Below are 18,999 nucleotides of genomic sequence, written 5' to 3'. Positions count from 1 at the left end.
CTTGTTTTTTTCCTTCAATTGCATTGGTAGGCACTTCTAGACTGTGCTCAGTAATAGTGGTTACATGGGCATCTTTGTCTTGCTCTTGGCTTTAGTGAGAATGTCTATAGTATTTCATCATTAAGAATATTAGTGACTATTGGCTTGCATTGATGTTATTTATTAAGTTAAGGAAATATCTCTCAATTCCTATTTTTCTGAGTCATTTTAAGAGTAATGGTAGTGGATCTTATTTCCTGTTTAACACCCTTCGGGATAATCCTATGACAGGGTACTATATGCTTCTGATCCACTGTCAATATAATACATTAAAATAATTATTTCCTAATTTGAAGCTTTTTTTGTAGATTGAGAGATCAATGCAGCCTAGGCATCAGAGCTCTCAATTACACACTTCTAGGACAGGCATTTTCAACAGGGGCTGTGGCCAGCAAGGCAAAAACTGGTTCTTGGGGAAGAGGCAAGAAAACCTTAGATATTACATGGTCTGTGGTACTCCAAAGGGCCACAGTATATCAGCAGATATAAAAGATAACTGTGGTACTGAAATTTAAAGACAGGAAAGAGAATTAGGTGGAAGAAGACTTTTTAGACTCTAAAGGGGAACAATTTAAAGCAAAAAAGATGGTTGAGAAACATTGTTCTAGAGCCTATTGGCCCAGATTTAATTTTGAGTTTTGACATTTTTGTTTCTATCTAAGAATGTCTTTCTACCACCTTCCACCATAAATAACAAGTACAGAATTGGCCAAGTACTGAATTTGCAGATCACAAGCATATACCTTCTGACCTCTGTATGGTTCTTGACTGCTGTCATGCAGTTACTATTACAGAAGACAATTCCAAGGCCAGCCTATTTGGGGTCCTCTGATACAAAGAACCACTTTTTCTCTCTGGATCAGTGGTTTCCAATAGAACTTTCAGTGATGATGGAAATGTTCTATATTCGTGCTTGTCTGTACAGTAGTCACTTGTCACATGTGGCTATTAAGCCCTTGAAATATGGCTAATGTGACAGAGGAACTAATTTTTAATTTAACTAAATGAATCAATTGACTTAATTTAATTTTACATGTCCATAACTCCGTGTGGCTAGTAACTACTGCACTAAACAGTGCAGAGCTAGATGCTTGTGGGGTTCTTTCTTTACTCTTGAATAAACAATGTTCACTAACTTGGAAAAGTACTTTTCTAGAATGACTACCATCTTTGGGGCCTGTAGCCTTACTCTTCTGACTCAAAGCTTGGATCTGGTCATAAGAAATCCATTCCTGAAATTGTAACACTGCTGATGTCTGTCATACAATGATTAATTCTTCAGAAGTTCTTTAAGATGTCAAATATAATTTTTGTTTAATTCAGAGATAAGTAAAACCTGCTGTATTGATTCGCTTTTACAGCAAACCCTAATTTTGTCATTAAATATTTTAATTCTGTGAAAAAAAAAAAAAAAAAAGAAATCCAATCCTGTACCAGTCAACGGCATTGCTGGTTCCTAGGCCTTTTGACCTTGGTGTCTGGTTGGTGTTTTCATGGTAGTAAGTGTCCACAGAAAAGTAGGGCTGGAAATATCAGACATGGCAAGATATTTGCCACAGAGGCAAGCAATACAAAAAATTAAGATGTAATTTGTGTCACTTTCCCTCTATTTATAGATATATTTAGTAAATGGCTTAGATTATATATATTCAGTAAATGGCTTAGATTATATATAGTAAAGATACAATTTATCTTACTCATGTTTAAAAAAAAAAAACCGATTCCGGCATATCCTCACTGGAGCCCACTTACCCAAGTCTACTTCCATTGTCTCATTAGCTGGGCTCACAATCACAGGCCTTGTGGGTTTGTTTTCCTCTGAAAGAAAAACATCCATAAGGTTTGTCAGTCTCTTATAGATCAGAATCTCAAGTGACGACAACACTTAGCAAAATATACTAAATGACTTCTGGCCAGATACTCCATCAAGTGTTCAAAGCACATATGCCAGGAGACAGGAGGCAGAAAGTGAAGGAAGAAAGCTGAGGCAGAGGCCACAGCACACTGTGAACCGCGGGGCAGAGCTAGACCTTCTGAATCCATAGAGTGGGGTGCTACTGAAAAACACACACATCACCAGGACCCTGGGTCCCCAGACAAGTGCCTCTCTTAAGTGAAAGCATGTCAGGAAAGGCGAGAGTAGTGGAAAGTCACTTCCTTGAATTGGGTGTTATTGGCCACAAGGGCTAGTCAGTACTAGACCTGTTTGCATTTAATGACTGTGTTAATGACCCAATAGTGAGAACTACAGGGTTATGGAATAATGCTGTAATTTATTAAAATAGGCAAAAAAGTATCAAGGAGCCCCAGAAATTAATCTGACTTATTTATGAAAAGATTGGCTTCAGGGGCTGATCTGTGGCCATGAAGAAACGATGAGAAACTATAAAATTGAGCACTTGGTATTTCCCCAGTCAAAAAAAAAGTGAACACCATGAAGGTAGGATATTCTCTGTTTTGTTCCCTAATGTATACCTATTACAGTTCCTGAAACATAGTAAATGCTCAATAAATACTTTTGAATCCTTGAGTGAACAAAAAGTGCTAAGTATCATTGGTGTGGGCCTTGGGAAGAAAACAAAATATTACCTCACTCCGAGTAGAGTATATTGTTTCTACAAATGGGATCAGAAAAGGAAACAGAGAATATCAAAAACACACTTAACCTGGCCGGGCGCGGTGGCTCACGCCTGTAATCCCAGCACTTCGGGAGGCCGAGGCAGGCGGATCACGAGGTCAGGAGATCGAGACCATCCTGGCTAACACGGTGAAACCCCGTCTCTACTAAAAATACAAAAAAATTAGCTGGGCGTGGTGGCGGGCGCCTGTAGTTCCAGCTACTCGGGAGGCTGAGGCAGGAAAATGGCGTGAACCCGGGAGACGGAGCTTGCAGGGAGCCAAGATCTCGCACTGCACTCCAGCCTGGGCGACAGAGTGAGACTCCGCCTCAAAAAAACAAAAAAAAAAAAAAGAAAGAAAGAAAAAAAAACACTTAACCTAGCTTAAATATTCCCCAGTGCCCAGTTCTCTCAAGTTCTACTTGCTGATTTGGTTACTATGTTTCAGGAAACACAGACCAGAGCTACCCAATGACAGGCTGCTAAAAACTCAAGAACATGGTTTGATACAAAGACCACTGAAAATTAGGATTCACTGATGCTTGTGGGACCATGGCAAGGAATTAACTTTTACTTAATAAAAATATTTCTAGGAAAATAAAGTATTATATAACTGGAAAAGTGAAGCTATTTATAGGGTGATCATGTCCTGAGTTTGCTTGGGATAGTCCCAATTTATACCTGTTGTCCCAGCATAACTACTAATAGATACCCCTCTAACCTGCAAAAAAGTTCTGTTAGAATAACTCTTCTTATATTACATAAAGCTTACAACATCTCATTATTTACAAAAAGTTTGAGCATTCTGACTATCCCCAGGTAATCTGTGCATTTTGTTTCATTTTGTTGTGACATAGTTTTCAATATGAAACATGGTTAACGCAGAATTGAAAGACACAAGAAAATTAACAAGAACAATCATCATACACCTATTAATTGCATAGCTGCTTTGCACCAAGCATTTCTTTGCACCAGGTACACAAGTTTAGTGTACCCAATATCTCTAATCTTCCCAATAACCTTGGGAGATTGCATCATCTTGTTACAGAAGAAGAAACAGGCTTAGAGAGGTTAACACCTAACACAGAATGAACAGGAGGTAGATTCTGGAAATGTGACTTATTCCAAAGCTCATTAGTGTCCACACCGATGCTTGCTGCTAGACACTGAGACTCACTGAGATTCCCCAAGTGCAGGCTCTCAGAACATTCCCATATACCAGCCAGAGGGAGCCCCAGAGCTTTCAGTAAGAACCATTTTTAGCCATGCCAAAGAACAACCCTCTTACATCAGTTGGAAAACACAGCTCATAATGTCTCTATTTAATTAGAACTACATCTGAAGCAGGAATGGAAAAACATTACATAGTATTTAGTAACAAAAAAACAAAACTAAAGCCATGTGACTTTTGTGGTATCATTGAGGTCGTCTTGGATTTGGTTTCTTCATGGATAATGAAAGTAATATTAGAACCACAGTCTCTGGGCCTTCCCAGATCTAAACCTTTTAGGGCTGGAGCTATGACTCACCTAGAGTAATAAATTCTATTACCCGGGTAATAGGATATTGCTTGCCCAAGTATGTGTAGGATGCACGACAAGTATAGTTCCCTCTATGCTTTTCAGCCACATTCATCACGATGAGCCTATCTTTGACTCCACTAAAGTGTATATTGTCAAGAAGTAGAGGTTTGCAATCCTAGATAAAGGGAGAGAGAAGCATTGAAAACCAATAACCAATAACTTTCCCCAATCTACCAGTCAAACGAACTCCATTTTTTTCACCTTAGCAAATGTTATATTTTTAGAAAGTGACTGGAAGAGTTCCTTACATATAGTAAGTTTTAATATTGGTTTTTTGGAAACAGTTAACTATATTCCTATGACATTAAGTTTTCAAGTCTATGAGACTTGTACTATGAAGTGAAGGCCAATTTATTTTGCAAGAAAAACATGTTTGAAAAAAATGTTAACACTATACAGTTTCTTAACAATACTGCACTTCAATGATATTATTTATTTAGTACGTCTTAAGCTCTACAAGATGATTCCCCATTTACGTTCCACCAGACTAGGTAGATTAAAGTTACCAAAACATGGGGTGTTCCATGGAAAGCTAGTCAACCCACTTTTAAGACAGTTATGGAAACTAGCAGGTTATTTGAAGACCATATCTTCAATAAAACACACATAGTATGTTTTATAATAAATAGTTATATCTTCAATTCCTTAAGCTTATAATCAGCCTTCTCTTCAAACATCTATTTCTAGTACTTTTCTCAATTACATGTTATTAAATTAAATAAAAACAATAGCAAGCAAATTTCTAGTTAAGCTTCAAATTAAGTGACTGCAGTCTTACAATTCTTTTTAGGTTCCCTATCAAGTTTCACCATTAAAGAGAAAACAATATGCAAAATAAAAAGGTACTTTGCAGATATGTTCTATTGTCCAGGGAACTATTTTATTTTCTGGAAAAGTGAAATGTGATATTTAAAATAAAATTACCTTATACCACTGTAATTTAGGTAACTCATTATTTTCATTTTTAAAAAACTCCATATAAGGGCACACAAGTCCTCCGTCTCCTGCAACGGGTAGTTTCTGCTTAAATATGGCTTGTGCATTATAACACAAGTTAGGCTCATTCTCCACAAATTTTGCAGTTATTTTAATTCTGAGGCAGTAAGATGAATTTCTAAAATAAAATAAAATAGATAAGTTAAGCATTATTAAAAGTATTTCTGTCCTTAACAACTGCAGGAAAATAGAACATGTTTGTAACATACTAATTCCTCTCTTACCTTACCACACAATAGTAATGTCCTGAATCCTCCACCTTAGCAGGAACAAACCAAAGTTTCTCTTTGTGCTGATGAATCCTGGAGGTTTGTTCTGTAGATACAGGTGTCTTGCTGTCATCTTTATACCAAGTTATAGTGCCTTTGTGTTCATTTGGGTTAAGAGGACAGGGACGAACATCAATTTCATTTGCAGATGACACTAAAATTATTTTTTCTTCACGTTCCTTGCATTTATCTTTAAAAGGAAGAAGGGTGGAAGCAATTTACATAAAAATCTGCAGTGTGTCTTGATTTAATATCTATGAAGAAATACATTGATTATTAAATACATCAATTCACATTACATATAAAAGCTTTACAACCTTGTGATAAGAGCATTATCTGGGGAGTCTGAGAAGCATATTCAAGTCCAGCTGCATCACTTACTGCCTGTGTGCTGTACCCCTGGCAAGTTATTTAACATCCTTCACCCCCTTTTCACTCATCTAAAAAGTGGGGATAATGTAGGAGGAGAGACATGCCTTTCAGTACAAGATGGAGTAATAGAAACTGGATTTACCTTCCCACATAAACAACTAAAAAATGGACAAAATATATGAAACAACAGTATTCAAGACATTGAACATCAGAAAACAAAGGAGAGAAATCCCAGAAAGATGGAGAAGAAAGGAGGTGTCCAAAATTACAGCTAGGCCATGACATTGCCAAGAAAAAACACAGGCAAAGCCCAGTGAGTTGAGGAGATGGAGCTGAGAACCTGGGTAGAAAAGTTTGCAGGGCAGAGTACCCAAGTACTTAGAGCTGCATAATGACAAGGAGAGAGAGTCTCGGGATAACTGAGAGTCTCCCCCAAGTTTTCAGCTGAGTATCAGTCAGTGTAAGCATATAAGAAAATGACCCAAGGCTAGAGGGAGGATTGCCAAAAGAACTGGAGGGAGTAACACATGGAGCACACCCAGTGCTGGAAACAGTTGCTCTTCCCAACAGCCATAGTGGAAAGCCTCATTAACGATAAGGCATCAGGCAGAGTACCCAGAAGGGTTCTGACTCAGTCATTAGGGAAAATTAGGCCTAGAATAAACTTTGTCCTGATCCTAATAAAGCTTAAAAGCAAGACCCAAAAGGATTAAACCATTTCCAAGTAACAATCATGTGGCAGAACAAAGCTCAAGAACATTTTGGGGAATACGAAAATATCCAGCACCCAACATGGTAAAATCCACAATGTCTAACATCCAAAAAAATCATTAGGCATGCAAAGAAGCAGTAACATACAACCAACGATAAGGAGGAAAAAAATCGATCAGTCAAAACTGACCCAGAAATGACACAGACAATAGGCTTAATAAATTTAAAAATTAAAATAGTTTATTACTATTGTATTCCATTTATTCAAGATGCTACAGGAGAGATCAAACATGATTAGTGAAGATATGAAAGAGATTTTTTAAAACTTTTAGAGATGAAAACAATAATGTTGAGTTACAAAAAACAATGGATGGGATTAACGGCAGATTTGATATTGCAGGAAAAAAAAGATGAGTGAACTTGAAGACACAGCATTAGAAATTATCCAAAATTAAGCACAGAGAAGAAAATAACAGAATAAAATGGGCAGGGAATTATTTCACTTAAGACAACTTCAATACATGTAATATGAATCACTGAAGAAGAAAAATGTGGAAAACAGAAAACATATTTGAAGTTTTTCAAGATGCGACAAAAATGATGTATACATAGGCCCCCAAATCACAATGAACCCCAAGCAAAAGAAACATAAAGCAAACTACAAACACATAATAATCAAATTGTTTAAAACCAGTGACAAAGATAAAATCTTTTATGTAGCCAGGGAGAGATGACACAATTATTGCAGAGGACAAAGACAAAAAATGATGCAGCCTTCTTTCCAAAAACAATACAAGCCAGAAGAGAGTAAAACAATATCATTAAAGTACTGAAAGAAAAAGTCTACCTAGAATTCCATATCCAGTGAAAATATATTTAAAATTTAGGAAAAAATACTGACTTTTTCAGATTTGCCAAAGCTATAAAATGTCATCACCAGTAGACCTGCATTATAACAAATATTTAAGTCCTTCAAAAAGCACAATATTCTAAGATGAAAATGAATCTACGCAAAAGAATGAATAGCAACAAAAATAGGTAATTATAAGATCATCTTTCTTATTATTTAAATCTCTTTAAAGAAAACTGAGTGTTTAAATAAAAAATAATAAAATGCTATAAAGTTTATAACAAAGAAGTAACATATATGGAAATAATAGGGCAAAGTTCAAGAAATGAGAAATGGGTATATACTGTCTTAACTTTGTATACTATATGTGAAACTGTATAGTGTCACTTGAAGGCAGACAGAGATAACTTAGAGATGGCTATTTAAGCCCCAGAGCAGTCATTAAAAAACACATACACAACAAACAGTTATGACTAAAAAGCCAAAAAGCGAAATAAAATGAATCCTAAAAATGCCAATTAATCTAAAAGGCAGCAAAAAAAGAGAAAAAAACAACAGAATTGATGGGACAAATAGAAAAACAAATAGCAAGATCTCAGAATTAAACCCTAATATATGAATAATCACACTAAAATTTCAAATAGTCTAAACACGCTCATTGAAAGGTGGAAATGATCAGATTGGCTAAAGAAATGCCCACCTATGTGGTGCCTAACATAAACACATACACCTACATACACAGATTTTATAAATAAAGGTAAAAATAGATTAAAAAGAAAAGAAAAATATTTGCCATGCTAACACTCATGAAAAGAAAATTTGATTAATTAGCTAGGGTTAACCATTTCACAATGTATACATGTACCAAAACATCACATTGTACATTGTAAATATATACGATTTTGTCAACTATACCTTAATAAAAATTAATTAAAGCTTGAGTGACTATTATTATCAAAGTAGATTTTACAGTAAAAATATTACAAGAAAAAAGGGGTATTTCATAAAAATAAAGTCAGCCGGGGGTGGTGGCTCACGCATGTAATCCCAGCACTTTGCAAGGCTGAGGCGGGTGAGTCACCTGAGGTCAGGAGTTTGAGACCAGCCTGGCCAACATGGTGAAACTCCATCTCTACTAAAATACAAAAAAAAATTAGCCAGGTGTGGTGGTGGGCACCCATAATCCTAGCTACTTGGGAGGCTGAGGCACAAGAATCACTTGAACCCAGGAGGCAGAGGTTGCTGTGAGCCGAGATCGCACCACTGCACTCCAGCCTGGGCAGCACAGCAAGACTTTGTCTCAAAAATGAATAAATAAATAAATAAATTTTAAAAAAATAAAGAAGTCATTAATCAACAGGAACACAATAATACCAAATGTTTATGTAGCTGCTAACAGTGCTTCAAAATACATGAAGCAAAAACTGATAGAACTGCAAGAACTAGAGAAACTAGTTCTGCAAGAAACTAGAGAAACCCCACTCACAAGGACTGATAGAACAAGCAGTAAAATTAAACGGATAATCAGTAACAATATAGAAGATTTGAACAACACTATCAACCAATTTGACATAATTGATATTTGCAGAAAATTCCAACCAACAACAGTAGAACATTACATTCTTTTTTAAGTGCACACATAAAACTTAGCAAATTTTCCATATTCTTCGCCATAACCCAAGACTCAGTAAATTTAAAAGGATTCAAATTAGACAAAACTTATTCTCTGGTGACAATGGAATTAGATTAGGAATCAATAATAGAAAGATATCTAAGGAATCCCTATATATTTGAAAACTAACATACTCCTAAAGAACTCATGAGTCAAAGAAATCAAAAGAATATAAAGTATTTGTATCTGAATGATAAGGAAAACATAACATATCAAAACTTGTGGCATTCAATGAAAGCAGTACTTAGAGGGAAACTGCTAGCCTTTGAATATTTTTTAAAAATTTCAAATTGATGACTTGAGCTTCTACCTTAAGAAACTAGAAAAAGAACAAAATAATTCCAAAGTAAGCAGCAAGCAGAGATTCTATGCCTGGGTCTTCATTTACAAAGGTGACTGAGTGACAAAACAGAGACTAATGCAATTGAAAGATTTGTATTACTTAGTGGTTCGGACAGAAGGGGTGTGCCATACCATGCAAAACCACAGGGAGAATCACCAGATTGGGTTAGGAGGCAGAAGCAGAAACAAAAGGAAAGCCTAGGCCAGCGTCTTTACTGGGGTTCCCATGGGAAAGGCAAGGCAGGGCAGCATAAACAGTTTCAGATTGGCCCGTTTGAACCATTTTTGCAGGCTTTGGGCATAGAGGCTGTCCCTAGTTCTCTGGTACCTGGCTCTGTGTTGATTGAGGCTGGGGTAACATTGGTTTGGGTGTGTGAGAGTTGGATAAGGAGGTGAGTGGGGTACAGTCTTGGGTCAAGCAGTCTCACATGAAGGGCAAGCTGTAAGCTGTCCACAACACACCTGGGAACTGCTTAGCCCCTGGTGGAGCAGTCTCTCCCTAGATATGAAACACCTTCCAGAATGTCAAAATATGGTAAGATACAGAAAATAAAAAACATAATTAATATAGCAGAAGTAAGAAGAAAATAGTAATATAGATCAGAGAGGAAATCAATGAAATAGAAAACAGAAGAACAATGAAGAAAAATCAAAGATACCAAAAGCCGATTCTTTCATAAAATCAATAAAATTAATAAATCTTTAGCCAGACTAATCAGGAAAAAAAAGAGATGACATCTCTTTTTTAAATAATTTGTAAAGGGTAGTGAGGGAATATTATAAACAATGTTATGCCAATAAATTTAATAACGTAAATGAAATGAGCAAATTTTCCAGACTATTAAGGCTCCCTTGAGAAGAAGTAGATAGCCTGGATTGCCCTATATCTATTAATACTATCTCCTATTCTAAGAAATTGAATTTGTAGGATTTCCAATATGGTGGAGTGGGGTTCTCATAAATCATTCCTCCATAAAGGCAACAAAAAGACTGGCAAAAAATTTCAAAAATCAAAGGCTTGCAATAACAAGAAGAGCATTTACTAGAAAATAAGGAAACAAACAGAAACATGCCAAATCACAGATCAGCAGGGTTTGTAGCTTTATAATTTAAATGAATTCCATCCTACTCTTCCCAGCTCTAAAACAGCCATGAATATCAGGAGATTTGCAGACACAAAGGCTTTGAAAACCAGCAGGCTTGCAAGAAGAGAGAGGGTTTGGAGCTCCTCAAAAAGTCCCATTTCCAGAGCATTGCCACTCTTTCACTTGACTGGCAGGTCCTCAAAGTCACATTCATAGGGTGGTGGTGTTATTGACCTCACCAAGAGCTCCACAGAAAAAGCACTATCCCCAGGGTGTTTGCTGGAAAAACTCAGTGTTAATTGTTTTTTAAAACTGCCTAAAGCTGCAATACCAGAGCCATAACCTCCAGAGGGCTTTGAAAAGCTCTGACACATTCTTGGGGAACCCAGAAGGGTGCCCATGTATGCAGGGCTGTGTACATGCCCAGGAAATTGCACAGAAGGCACCAGGCTCTCATTTCTGGATGACTCTGAGGTCATACACAAGCAGGAAGTGAAGGCTAAGGCCTTAAACATCCTTAATGTTGAAGGCATGCTCCAACACACATGGAGCCCCTCAGCAAAGGGGAGAAAACTTACTGGACCAAGGAATTTAAGTCAATCTCTGGCTCAGTCCTTAAAGTTCTTATGTTTCCTAACTACACTCCATGATCCCATTCAGTCTCATGGTTCTCATACCAGTCGCTTGCTGAGGTCTCCAATTTTATATATTCAACCCAGACCTTTCCCTCAGGCTGTAGACTGCCTAGTCAAAGTCACCTTTTAAACATCTAATGGACAGCTAAACTTAACACGTCCAGTCTGAAAACCTGATCTTCCCCATCTCATCAATGGCAATTTCACCTTGCGTTTGCTCAGGCCAAAATTCCCTGAGGTAATTCTTGATTCTTCTCTTTCCCTCACATCTCACATCTGACCCAACTCCAAATCCCTCTTGGTTCTGTTCCCAAAATATTTCAAAATTTGTCTACTTCTCACTTCTCCTTGCCACCCTTTGACAAGCCATCAACATTTCTTGCCTAGATAAAGCCATCATCATGGCTTGCCTCTTCACTGGCTTCTCTATTTCTCTCTTTGGCTCCCTCGGATCTATTCTCAAAACAGGAATCAAAATGTAAGTCAGATCACCTCTCTGGTTTTGAACAAAGAACCCTGCAGTCTTCCCATCTCAGCCAGACTACAAGCCAAGACCCTAAGAAAGGGTGCAACATTCTATATAATCAACCCTCCGCCATCCCCCCATTACCCAGACAGCCTGGTCCCTTATGACTTCCCTAATCTCTCACTATGCTCCAGACACGCTGATATTTCTATTCTGAAAGCATGCCAAATACTCTTGGCCTCTGGGCCTTTGCACATGCTGCCTGGAATATTTCCACACCCCAATCTGATATCCAAATAGCTCTCTTTTCCCCTTCCTTAAGGTCAACTCAAAAGTCAACTTCTCAGGGAGGTTTTTTTCTGGCCACATTCAAGAAATTAACCTTCTGCTCACTCTAATGCCAAAACCTTATACTCTTTTTTTCCTTCCTATACTTGCCACCATATGACACAATATATATCTACTTATCTGTTATCTCTCTCTTCTACAAGAATATAAACCCTATGCAGGCAGGTATTTCTGTCTGCACTGTTCCCTGCTATATCCCCAGTAGCTAGCACCTGGCAAAAAGAGAAGAGATTAGAGAAAATGAAGAAATGGAATGAAAAAGAAAAAGAAGTGTATCTTGATGACTTCCAGCTGTGGGTTCATAAAGACTATGCATAATATCTCCTCCAAATGAAAGTCAGAATTTCCCATATCACACTTTCAACCAGCAGCCAAGTGGAAAGAAGCCTGGACCTAGATTGGAGACCTAGATTTTAGTTTTCGTTCCAAAACTAGCTACATGACCTTGGGCTCTCAGCCTCACTAGGCCTCAGTTTCCCACTCTATATGGGAGAGAATGAGAGGAAGATGCTGAGAGGAACTTCCAGCAGTACAGGTCTATGACCAGGAGGCTCTGTGCCCAGGGATTCAACAGAGACGAGTATGAGAAATGACTCTGTTAGGGAAGGTACTTCATGTATTCTCAATAACAGATTTTCTTAGCAGATAAGAACACAAAGAAATACTTAACTTACCAGCCTCCAGAGAAGAAATCAGTAGAGCTATGAAACAAACAAGTCTGAGTAACACTTTCATATTCTGCTGGAGAAATGGAGGAATGAAAGAAAGACAAAAGCAAAAATGTTACTTTTCCAGCAAATCTCTAAAACTAAATATACCAGCACTGGCCCTGTCTCCACCCTCACCCCCAAGTCATACTGACGAATTGGCTTTTCTACTTCATGAATGTTATCATATTTGACTTCTGGTTAGAAAATGGGGTGGGGAACAAAAACGGATAAAGAGTTTTCACAAAATTGAGAACAAACTCAACAACTTAAGATTTTAAACATTTCTACCTTCTGTCCCATTATACATTTCCAGTCTTGGATCCCATTTAAATTTCCCCAAATCTAGTCTACATCCAAAGTTAGCTATGCACTCACCCCTAAGCCAGCTCACCTCCGCTTGCATGGGGATTTGTTCCCCACTTATGTCCCCTGCTGCCAGGACCCATTTGCAAAAATCAGCCCATACTTTTGGCCAGCTCAAAGGTCATGCCTTCATTTTATATTGCAAGATCCTAAATTGCTTGTACAATAGGATATAGCTACATAGAAATGCACCCAAAAAAACTAAAAGAAATGATAACAACATATTAAAATTGGGTTGAGTGGGTTTCCCCTTGTCGGGGCTTTCTACACTTTCTAAAATATCTGCAACGAACTCTGTATGAAAAAAAGAGGAAAGAAAAAAAGAGAAAAAGCTCTTATCCCTTCTGCTCAACCTTAGGAGCAATGTCTAGAGTAGACCATGTAATTCTGTGCTTTGAAAACATCTGCTTTTTAATTTTTACGGGTTATTAAATTTGCCTATATTCTTATCTGTAGCTATAAGTAAGTAAATAAATATGAAAACACAAAATATTTTAACACAACACTCATTCAGATTCTAATGACATGCAGTTATTTAAATATTAGCTGGAAAATGTTCTATTTAAGATGTATTATGGCCGGGTGTGGTGGCTTACCCCTGTAATCCCAGTACTTTGGGAGCCCAAGGCAGGCAGATCACTTGAGGCCAGGACTTCAAGACAAGCCTGGCTAACATGATGAAACCCCATCTCTACCAAAAAGTACAAAAATTAGCTGGGTGTGGTGGTGCATGCCTGTAATCCTAGCCACTCGGGAGGCTGAGGTAGGAGAACTGCTTGAACCCAGGAGGCAGGGGTTGCAGTGATCCAAGATGGTGCCACTGCCCTCCAGCCTGAGTGACAGAGTGAGACTCCATCTCAAAAAAAAAAGAAGAAGGTGTATAGGTATTTTTTTTAAGTTACAACATGCTTTTTAAACAAATACAGGAAAAGAAAAGATTTTCTAACCATGCGAGACATACCCATTCATATTCTCTTCACTTTCTCCCCAGTATCAGGACGAAGATCTCTAAGCCTGGCTCAAGCCTTGAAACCTACCTCGGAGCAGTAAAACTGCATTCCTTCAACTTCTTTTAACTCTGACCCTTTATTCACATTAGCTGGCTTCCCAAAATAGTCTAGAACACTAGTATTATTACCATATTTACCTTTAAACTATTTTCAGATGATTAAATAAGATAGAAGCCTTTGAAGCCCCGCAGCCTGGTCTATGAGCTCTTTCTGTGACTGCATGAAGTGTGTTTTAAGTCTTTGTGATAGAGAGGAAGGAAAGAAGGGTTAAAATGTTTCCCAATCACCAGTTCCAGGCCAACCAGCTATTTGCATTAGTTTATCAACAACAAAATAAGGGCATTGCAAAATCAGCTGAACACTGCCAGCTGTCGGTTCATTTAGTCACAAGATCTGGCTTGTCTGATCATTAGGCAGGGAAGAAGAAAAAGAAGACGTGTGACTGAACTTTATGGAGTGTATCATGAGATAATAATTCCAAATTAATTGTGGACAATGTTTAATCACAGGTCCAGGGCCAGTGCCCTGTACCACAAGGCAGGGATGCGACTCTCCCTGGGCCCCAGTGTGCTCATCTGCACGAGGGGCAATGAACCAGCTGATGTCGGACCTCATCCTCCTCTAATAGACTATAAAAGGGCAAAAGGTCATGCCCCCTGGGTCCAAGTTTACTTCTGCCCCAGAGCTGCTCTGGGAAACAGTCAGGGGGGTGGGAGTGGCCCTGTCCTCTCAGCAGCGGGCTTTTGGGATCCATGTCATCCCCAGGACCCTGGAGCAAGGAATTGGCACTGAGCTTGGGAAGGGCATTAAGGGTCACATGACCAAAGGCAGTGAGGACATCAGAAGGGAAGAAGGTGAGAGTTGCACCTAGATTAACCCACACCCACCCAACAAAAATCAACACAAACCCCATTATGTCCCTGAATAACAGAAATTCCAAGGCAGGGCCAGGCCTGACTGGCCTCTATAGCGCTCGCAGTTGAATGGCTATCCAAGTCAGAAGTCCCTCAACATAGATGGCACATTGAGTAAAAGCTCAGCCTCCGTGCCTCAGTTCCCCCTTTTGACAAGCAATGCAGTGATAGCATGTCACTGATGGTGCTATGTGGGTGAAATGAATGGCCACATGCAAAGGGCTTAGAACTGTGCCTGGCAAATGGTCACTCCCAAATGTTAGCTGTTGGAAACCAGCCCATGCTCTGATGACAAATAACAGTTTTGATAAAATGTTTTCAGTTAACCATTCATGTCTTTATTCACTCACTGCTGCATTCAACAATCATACATCAAATATCTATTTGGCTCTGGGAACAAAAATAGGAACAAGATTCCCAGGGCCTGGCTCCAGGAGCTCAGCAGTTGCAGGAAATGTGGACACAGAGTTAGACTGTGATGTGGGGGTGTCTACTGGAAGAGCCATGCCCAGGGCAGGAGGGGAGACAGAGGCTAACTCAGCCTGGAGGAGGCAGAGGGGAGGGTCCAACAACATCATGTTCTGGAGCATAAACCAGAGGTGGGTTCCGAGTGGGAGGCTGAGAAGCCACAAGTTCCCACAACATGCAGAGGTTTGCTGAGGAAATGGGACTGTCATTTGCAGGTGGCAGAAAAGCAGGTACAGGTTTTAAGCCATGGGCTAGTGTATGTTAGATCTCCATTTTTTGCAGACATTTTGGCACCTGTGTGGAACATAAACTGGAGACAGGGGAGCCAGGGAGAGCAGGCCACCACAGAGGTTCATGGGAGAGAGGATGAGGGCTGGGCCAGCTGCAGTGACAGACAGGCAGGCGGGGGCACATTTGAGAACACTTGGGGCCAGAGGGAAGAAGCAGGGACAGACTGGGCCAGAATCACTGAGGTCGGGGCACATAGGGCAAGAGCCAGGTTGGGGGGCAGGTTCAGGTACCCACAGACAGCTCAGAAAAGATGCTCAGAGGGTGTCACCCACAGTGTCATAGACCTAGATCTCTTGGAACGAGGTGAGCAGTACTGACTCAAGCAGAAAGCAAGAATTTGAACATGTGGTGACAGTGGAGTGAAAATGGACAGCAAGGCCTGGAAGGGGTTGAAATTGGGGAGAACTTGGCCACAGCACTGGAACCCACCATTTCCCAGGTCTCTACTGTAGCACAGCCAAGGTGACCTGGGAAAGCAAACAGGCATTGGCTCTTACTGGGGCTGAAGCCTCCTTCCAAAATTTAATAAAACCATCAAGCTGCCCCGAAAAGTAATGTGTCAACAGAAATAAAATATTTTTGCATACAATGGGAGATAGTCCAGGGCCCCCAGATCTGAGAGTGGAGGAGTTCAGCTGCTTGTGAGAAAAGACCGGCCGTGGGACCCTGGGGTGACTCAGCCCTGTTACCTTGGAGAAGGCCTTGTCTTTTACCAAGAGGTCCAGCTTCTCAGGGGGAAGTCACCATCTTCAGAGGGTGCGTCTACCTGGGGAAGGAAGAACACATGAGTGAAGTATGAATCAAGAGGTCTAAAGGCACCAATTGCTGTGAGGATCTCAAGAGGCATGTATTAGTCCATTTTCACGCTGCTATAAAGAAATACCTGAGACTGGGTGATTTATAACGGAAAGAGGATTTAATTGACTCACAGCTCCGCATGGCTGGGGAAGCCTCAGGAAACTTACAGTCATGGTGGAAGTGGAAGCAGGCACGTCTTACATGACAGCAGGAGAGAGAGCAAGGGGGGAAGTGCCAAACACTTTTAAACCATCAGATCTCTTGAGAATTCACTCACTATCATGAGAACAGCATAGGGAAAACTGCCCCCATGATCTAATCACTTCCCACCAGGTCCCTTCCTGGACACATGGGGATTATAATTTAGATGAGATTTGGGTGGGGACACCGAGCCAAACCATATCAAGGTGTCAGAAAGGTCATGACATTTAAATGATCATGAAAATGAGTCCAGTGTTTAACTGGACTCATGAAAATGAGTCCAGAGTTAAGTGTATGTTCCATAATCCTTGGGGACAGGATACTTTCAGGAAATCAAATCACAGGGATGGAAGAATACAAAGAGCTTGACAACAACAAGCTATTTTGATTAAACACATGCACGTGGCACTTTGCTAGACACAGGGGTGCAGAAATGAATCAAACCACCTCTAGGGATGTCATGGCTCAGTGCATCATCTCAGTAAAAATAGAGCTTGAGTTTTGCCAGAGAGAAATGCACCAGAGGCCAGAAAAAAATGAGCAGGCCCTGTTTAAGAAGCAGGTATCCTCACTCTTCCATTACCAAGCATGCTAACATACCTACACCCCATATCACAACCTCAAAAATCTGGGTTGTGGTAGCCTTACTGCTATGTCCTACAGATCTTTCACCATTAATTCACCTGTTTTTGCAGTTTTCTTTTAGTATTTTAGAGTCTAATTTTTTTTCTTGTCTGAATCATTTCTTTGGGCCTTTGAATAGCTTGTAAGACCTAAGCACAAGGCCTTTTAATGGCCATCAATAAAACAGCCTGACTAATTCAACACAAAGTATTTTCCTTAGACTACACAAACTAAATCCCAAGCTATTATTCATTTTGAGGCAGTACACAGCATAACACAAGGTATCAGAGGTGTGTTGGCCCATCAGTTGGAATCATATCATAGCAGAAACTCAAAAGGGAGACCCCCACATCCTCCCGCTCCCAGTCCTAGGACAGTGCCCTCCTGACTGACCCCTGTGAGTGTGCCCCAGATATGACAGCAGCTGCTGAGAATTATATAGTGAATGGCACCAAAATGTATGGAATGGAGGAGGGGGAGGAGGAAGGGAGCGATAGATTTATTTGGGAGGCCCAGGAAGTTTCTTTCAGAGAAGGTGACTCCCCACACTCTTTTTTTTTTTTTTTTTTGTTTGAGACAGAGTCTCGCTCTGTCCCCCAGGCTGGAGTGCAGTGGTGCCATCTTGGCTCACTGCAAGCTCCGCCTCCCAGGTTCACGCCATTCTCCTGCCTCAGCTTCCCGAGTAGCTGGGACTACAGGTGCCCTCCACGAAGCCCGGCTAATTTTTTGTATTTTTAGTAGAGACGGGGTTTCACTGTGTTAGCCAGGATGGTCTCGATCTCCTGACCTCATGATCCACCCACCTCGGCCTCCCAAAATGCTGGGATTACAGGCGTGAGCCACTGCGCCTGGCCCCCACACTCTTCTAATGGCCTCATTTTCCCTCCTTTTTTGCCCCAGAAACTTCACTTAAGAATTTATATACTCACTGTCTCCACCACTCATCCATTGCTGAAGCGACCACCATGTGCCCTCTAAGCTCGCTTGCTCCTCTGAGATGCACTGCCCAGACCACTACCCTCCTAGGTTCTCCATGCCAAGACCCCTCTGTCTCCAGCCCACTAGACATCTCTGCAGCACCTGACCCATCCCACTGCCCCCTTCTTCCTGACCGCTGGGATGAGGGTCAGCACCCCCTACTCTTCTGCCTTCACTCTCCAGCTGGCTCTGTGTCCAGTACTGGCTCCCTGCCTTGCCGTTTATAAGCACCGTGCCATTCCACCTCCATGTGCCTCTGTGGCACTTCCTGGGTCTGGAACTCAATTCTTCCAGTCCTAGCCTAGAAGCTTCTGGGATTTCTGAGCATCTCAGAGCTGATTCTGATCAGAAGCTTCTCCCAGCACCCTTGCAGACATCCGCTCCTCCAAATCCAGGCGTGATGAGTGACACAGGCTCTCCCTGGTGCAATGCACCGAGGTGCCTCGAACTGCTGGCTCTGGGCCCCATGGCTCTGGTAACATTAGGTAGCTCCCCTAGTTGTTGGCCTTCCCCACCTGGGCCAGGGAAGAAAGCAGTGCAGAGCAGACCCTCCCGTCTCCCACACCCATGAGGAGGCCCATCCTACCCATCTTGCATGTCTGTCGTAACAGCTCAATAAATACTTGTGGAAGAGAGGAAGGAAGGAGAGAGGGAGG

The 18,999-nt window shown here is 40.5% G+C and overlaps 1 protein-coding gene across 11 annotated transcripts in view; it reads right to left on the bottom strand.

Annotated features, from left to right (window-relative positions):
* IL1R1 (interleukin 1 receptor type 1) overlaps positions 1-18,999 on the bottom strand; it is a 75,372-nt gene that overhangs the window by 9,434 nt on the left and 46,939 nt on the right. For 6 of the 11 annotated variants that reach the window (XM_054476028.2, XM_054476030.2, XM_054476029.2 and 3 more), the window contains exons 2-7: positions 16,432-16,508; positions 12,661-12,727; positions 5,461-5,695; positions 5,165-5,354; positions 4,187-4,355; positions 1,792-1,857 (exon numbers count right to left, since the gene is read on the bottom strand). In XM_054476028.2, coding sequence (XP_054332003.1) covers positions 1,792-1,857; positions 4,187-4,355; positions 5,165-5,354; positions 5,461-5,695; positions 12,661-12,721 — 721 coding nt within the window. In that variant the 5' untranslated portion in view covers positions 12,722-12,727; positions 16,432-16,508. The remainder of the gene's footprint in view (positions 1-1,791; positions 1,858-4,186; positions 4,356-5,164; positions 5,355-5,460; positions 5,696-12,660; positions 12,728-16,431; positions 16,509-18,999) is intronic. The other 5 variants (XM_063648496.1, XM_054476035.2, XM_054476034.2 and 2 more) reach the window with 1 other exon arrangement.

This window comes from Pongo pygmaeus, chromosome 12, assembly GCF_028885625.2.
Source record: "Pongo pygmaeus isolate AG05252 chromosome 12, NHGRI_mPonPyg2-v2.0_pri, whole genome shotgun sequence".
In the NCBI taxonomy this organism is placed as follows: Eukaryota; Metazoa; Chordata; class Mammalia; order Primates; family Hominidae; genus Pongo; species Pongo pygmaeus.
The sequence above is the reverse complement of the archived record's forward strand: the minus strand, read 5'-3'. Positions and strand labels throughout refer to the sequence as shown.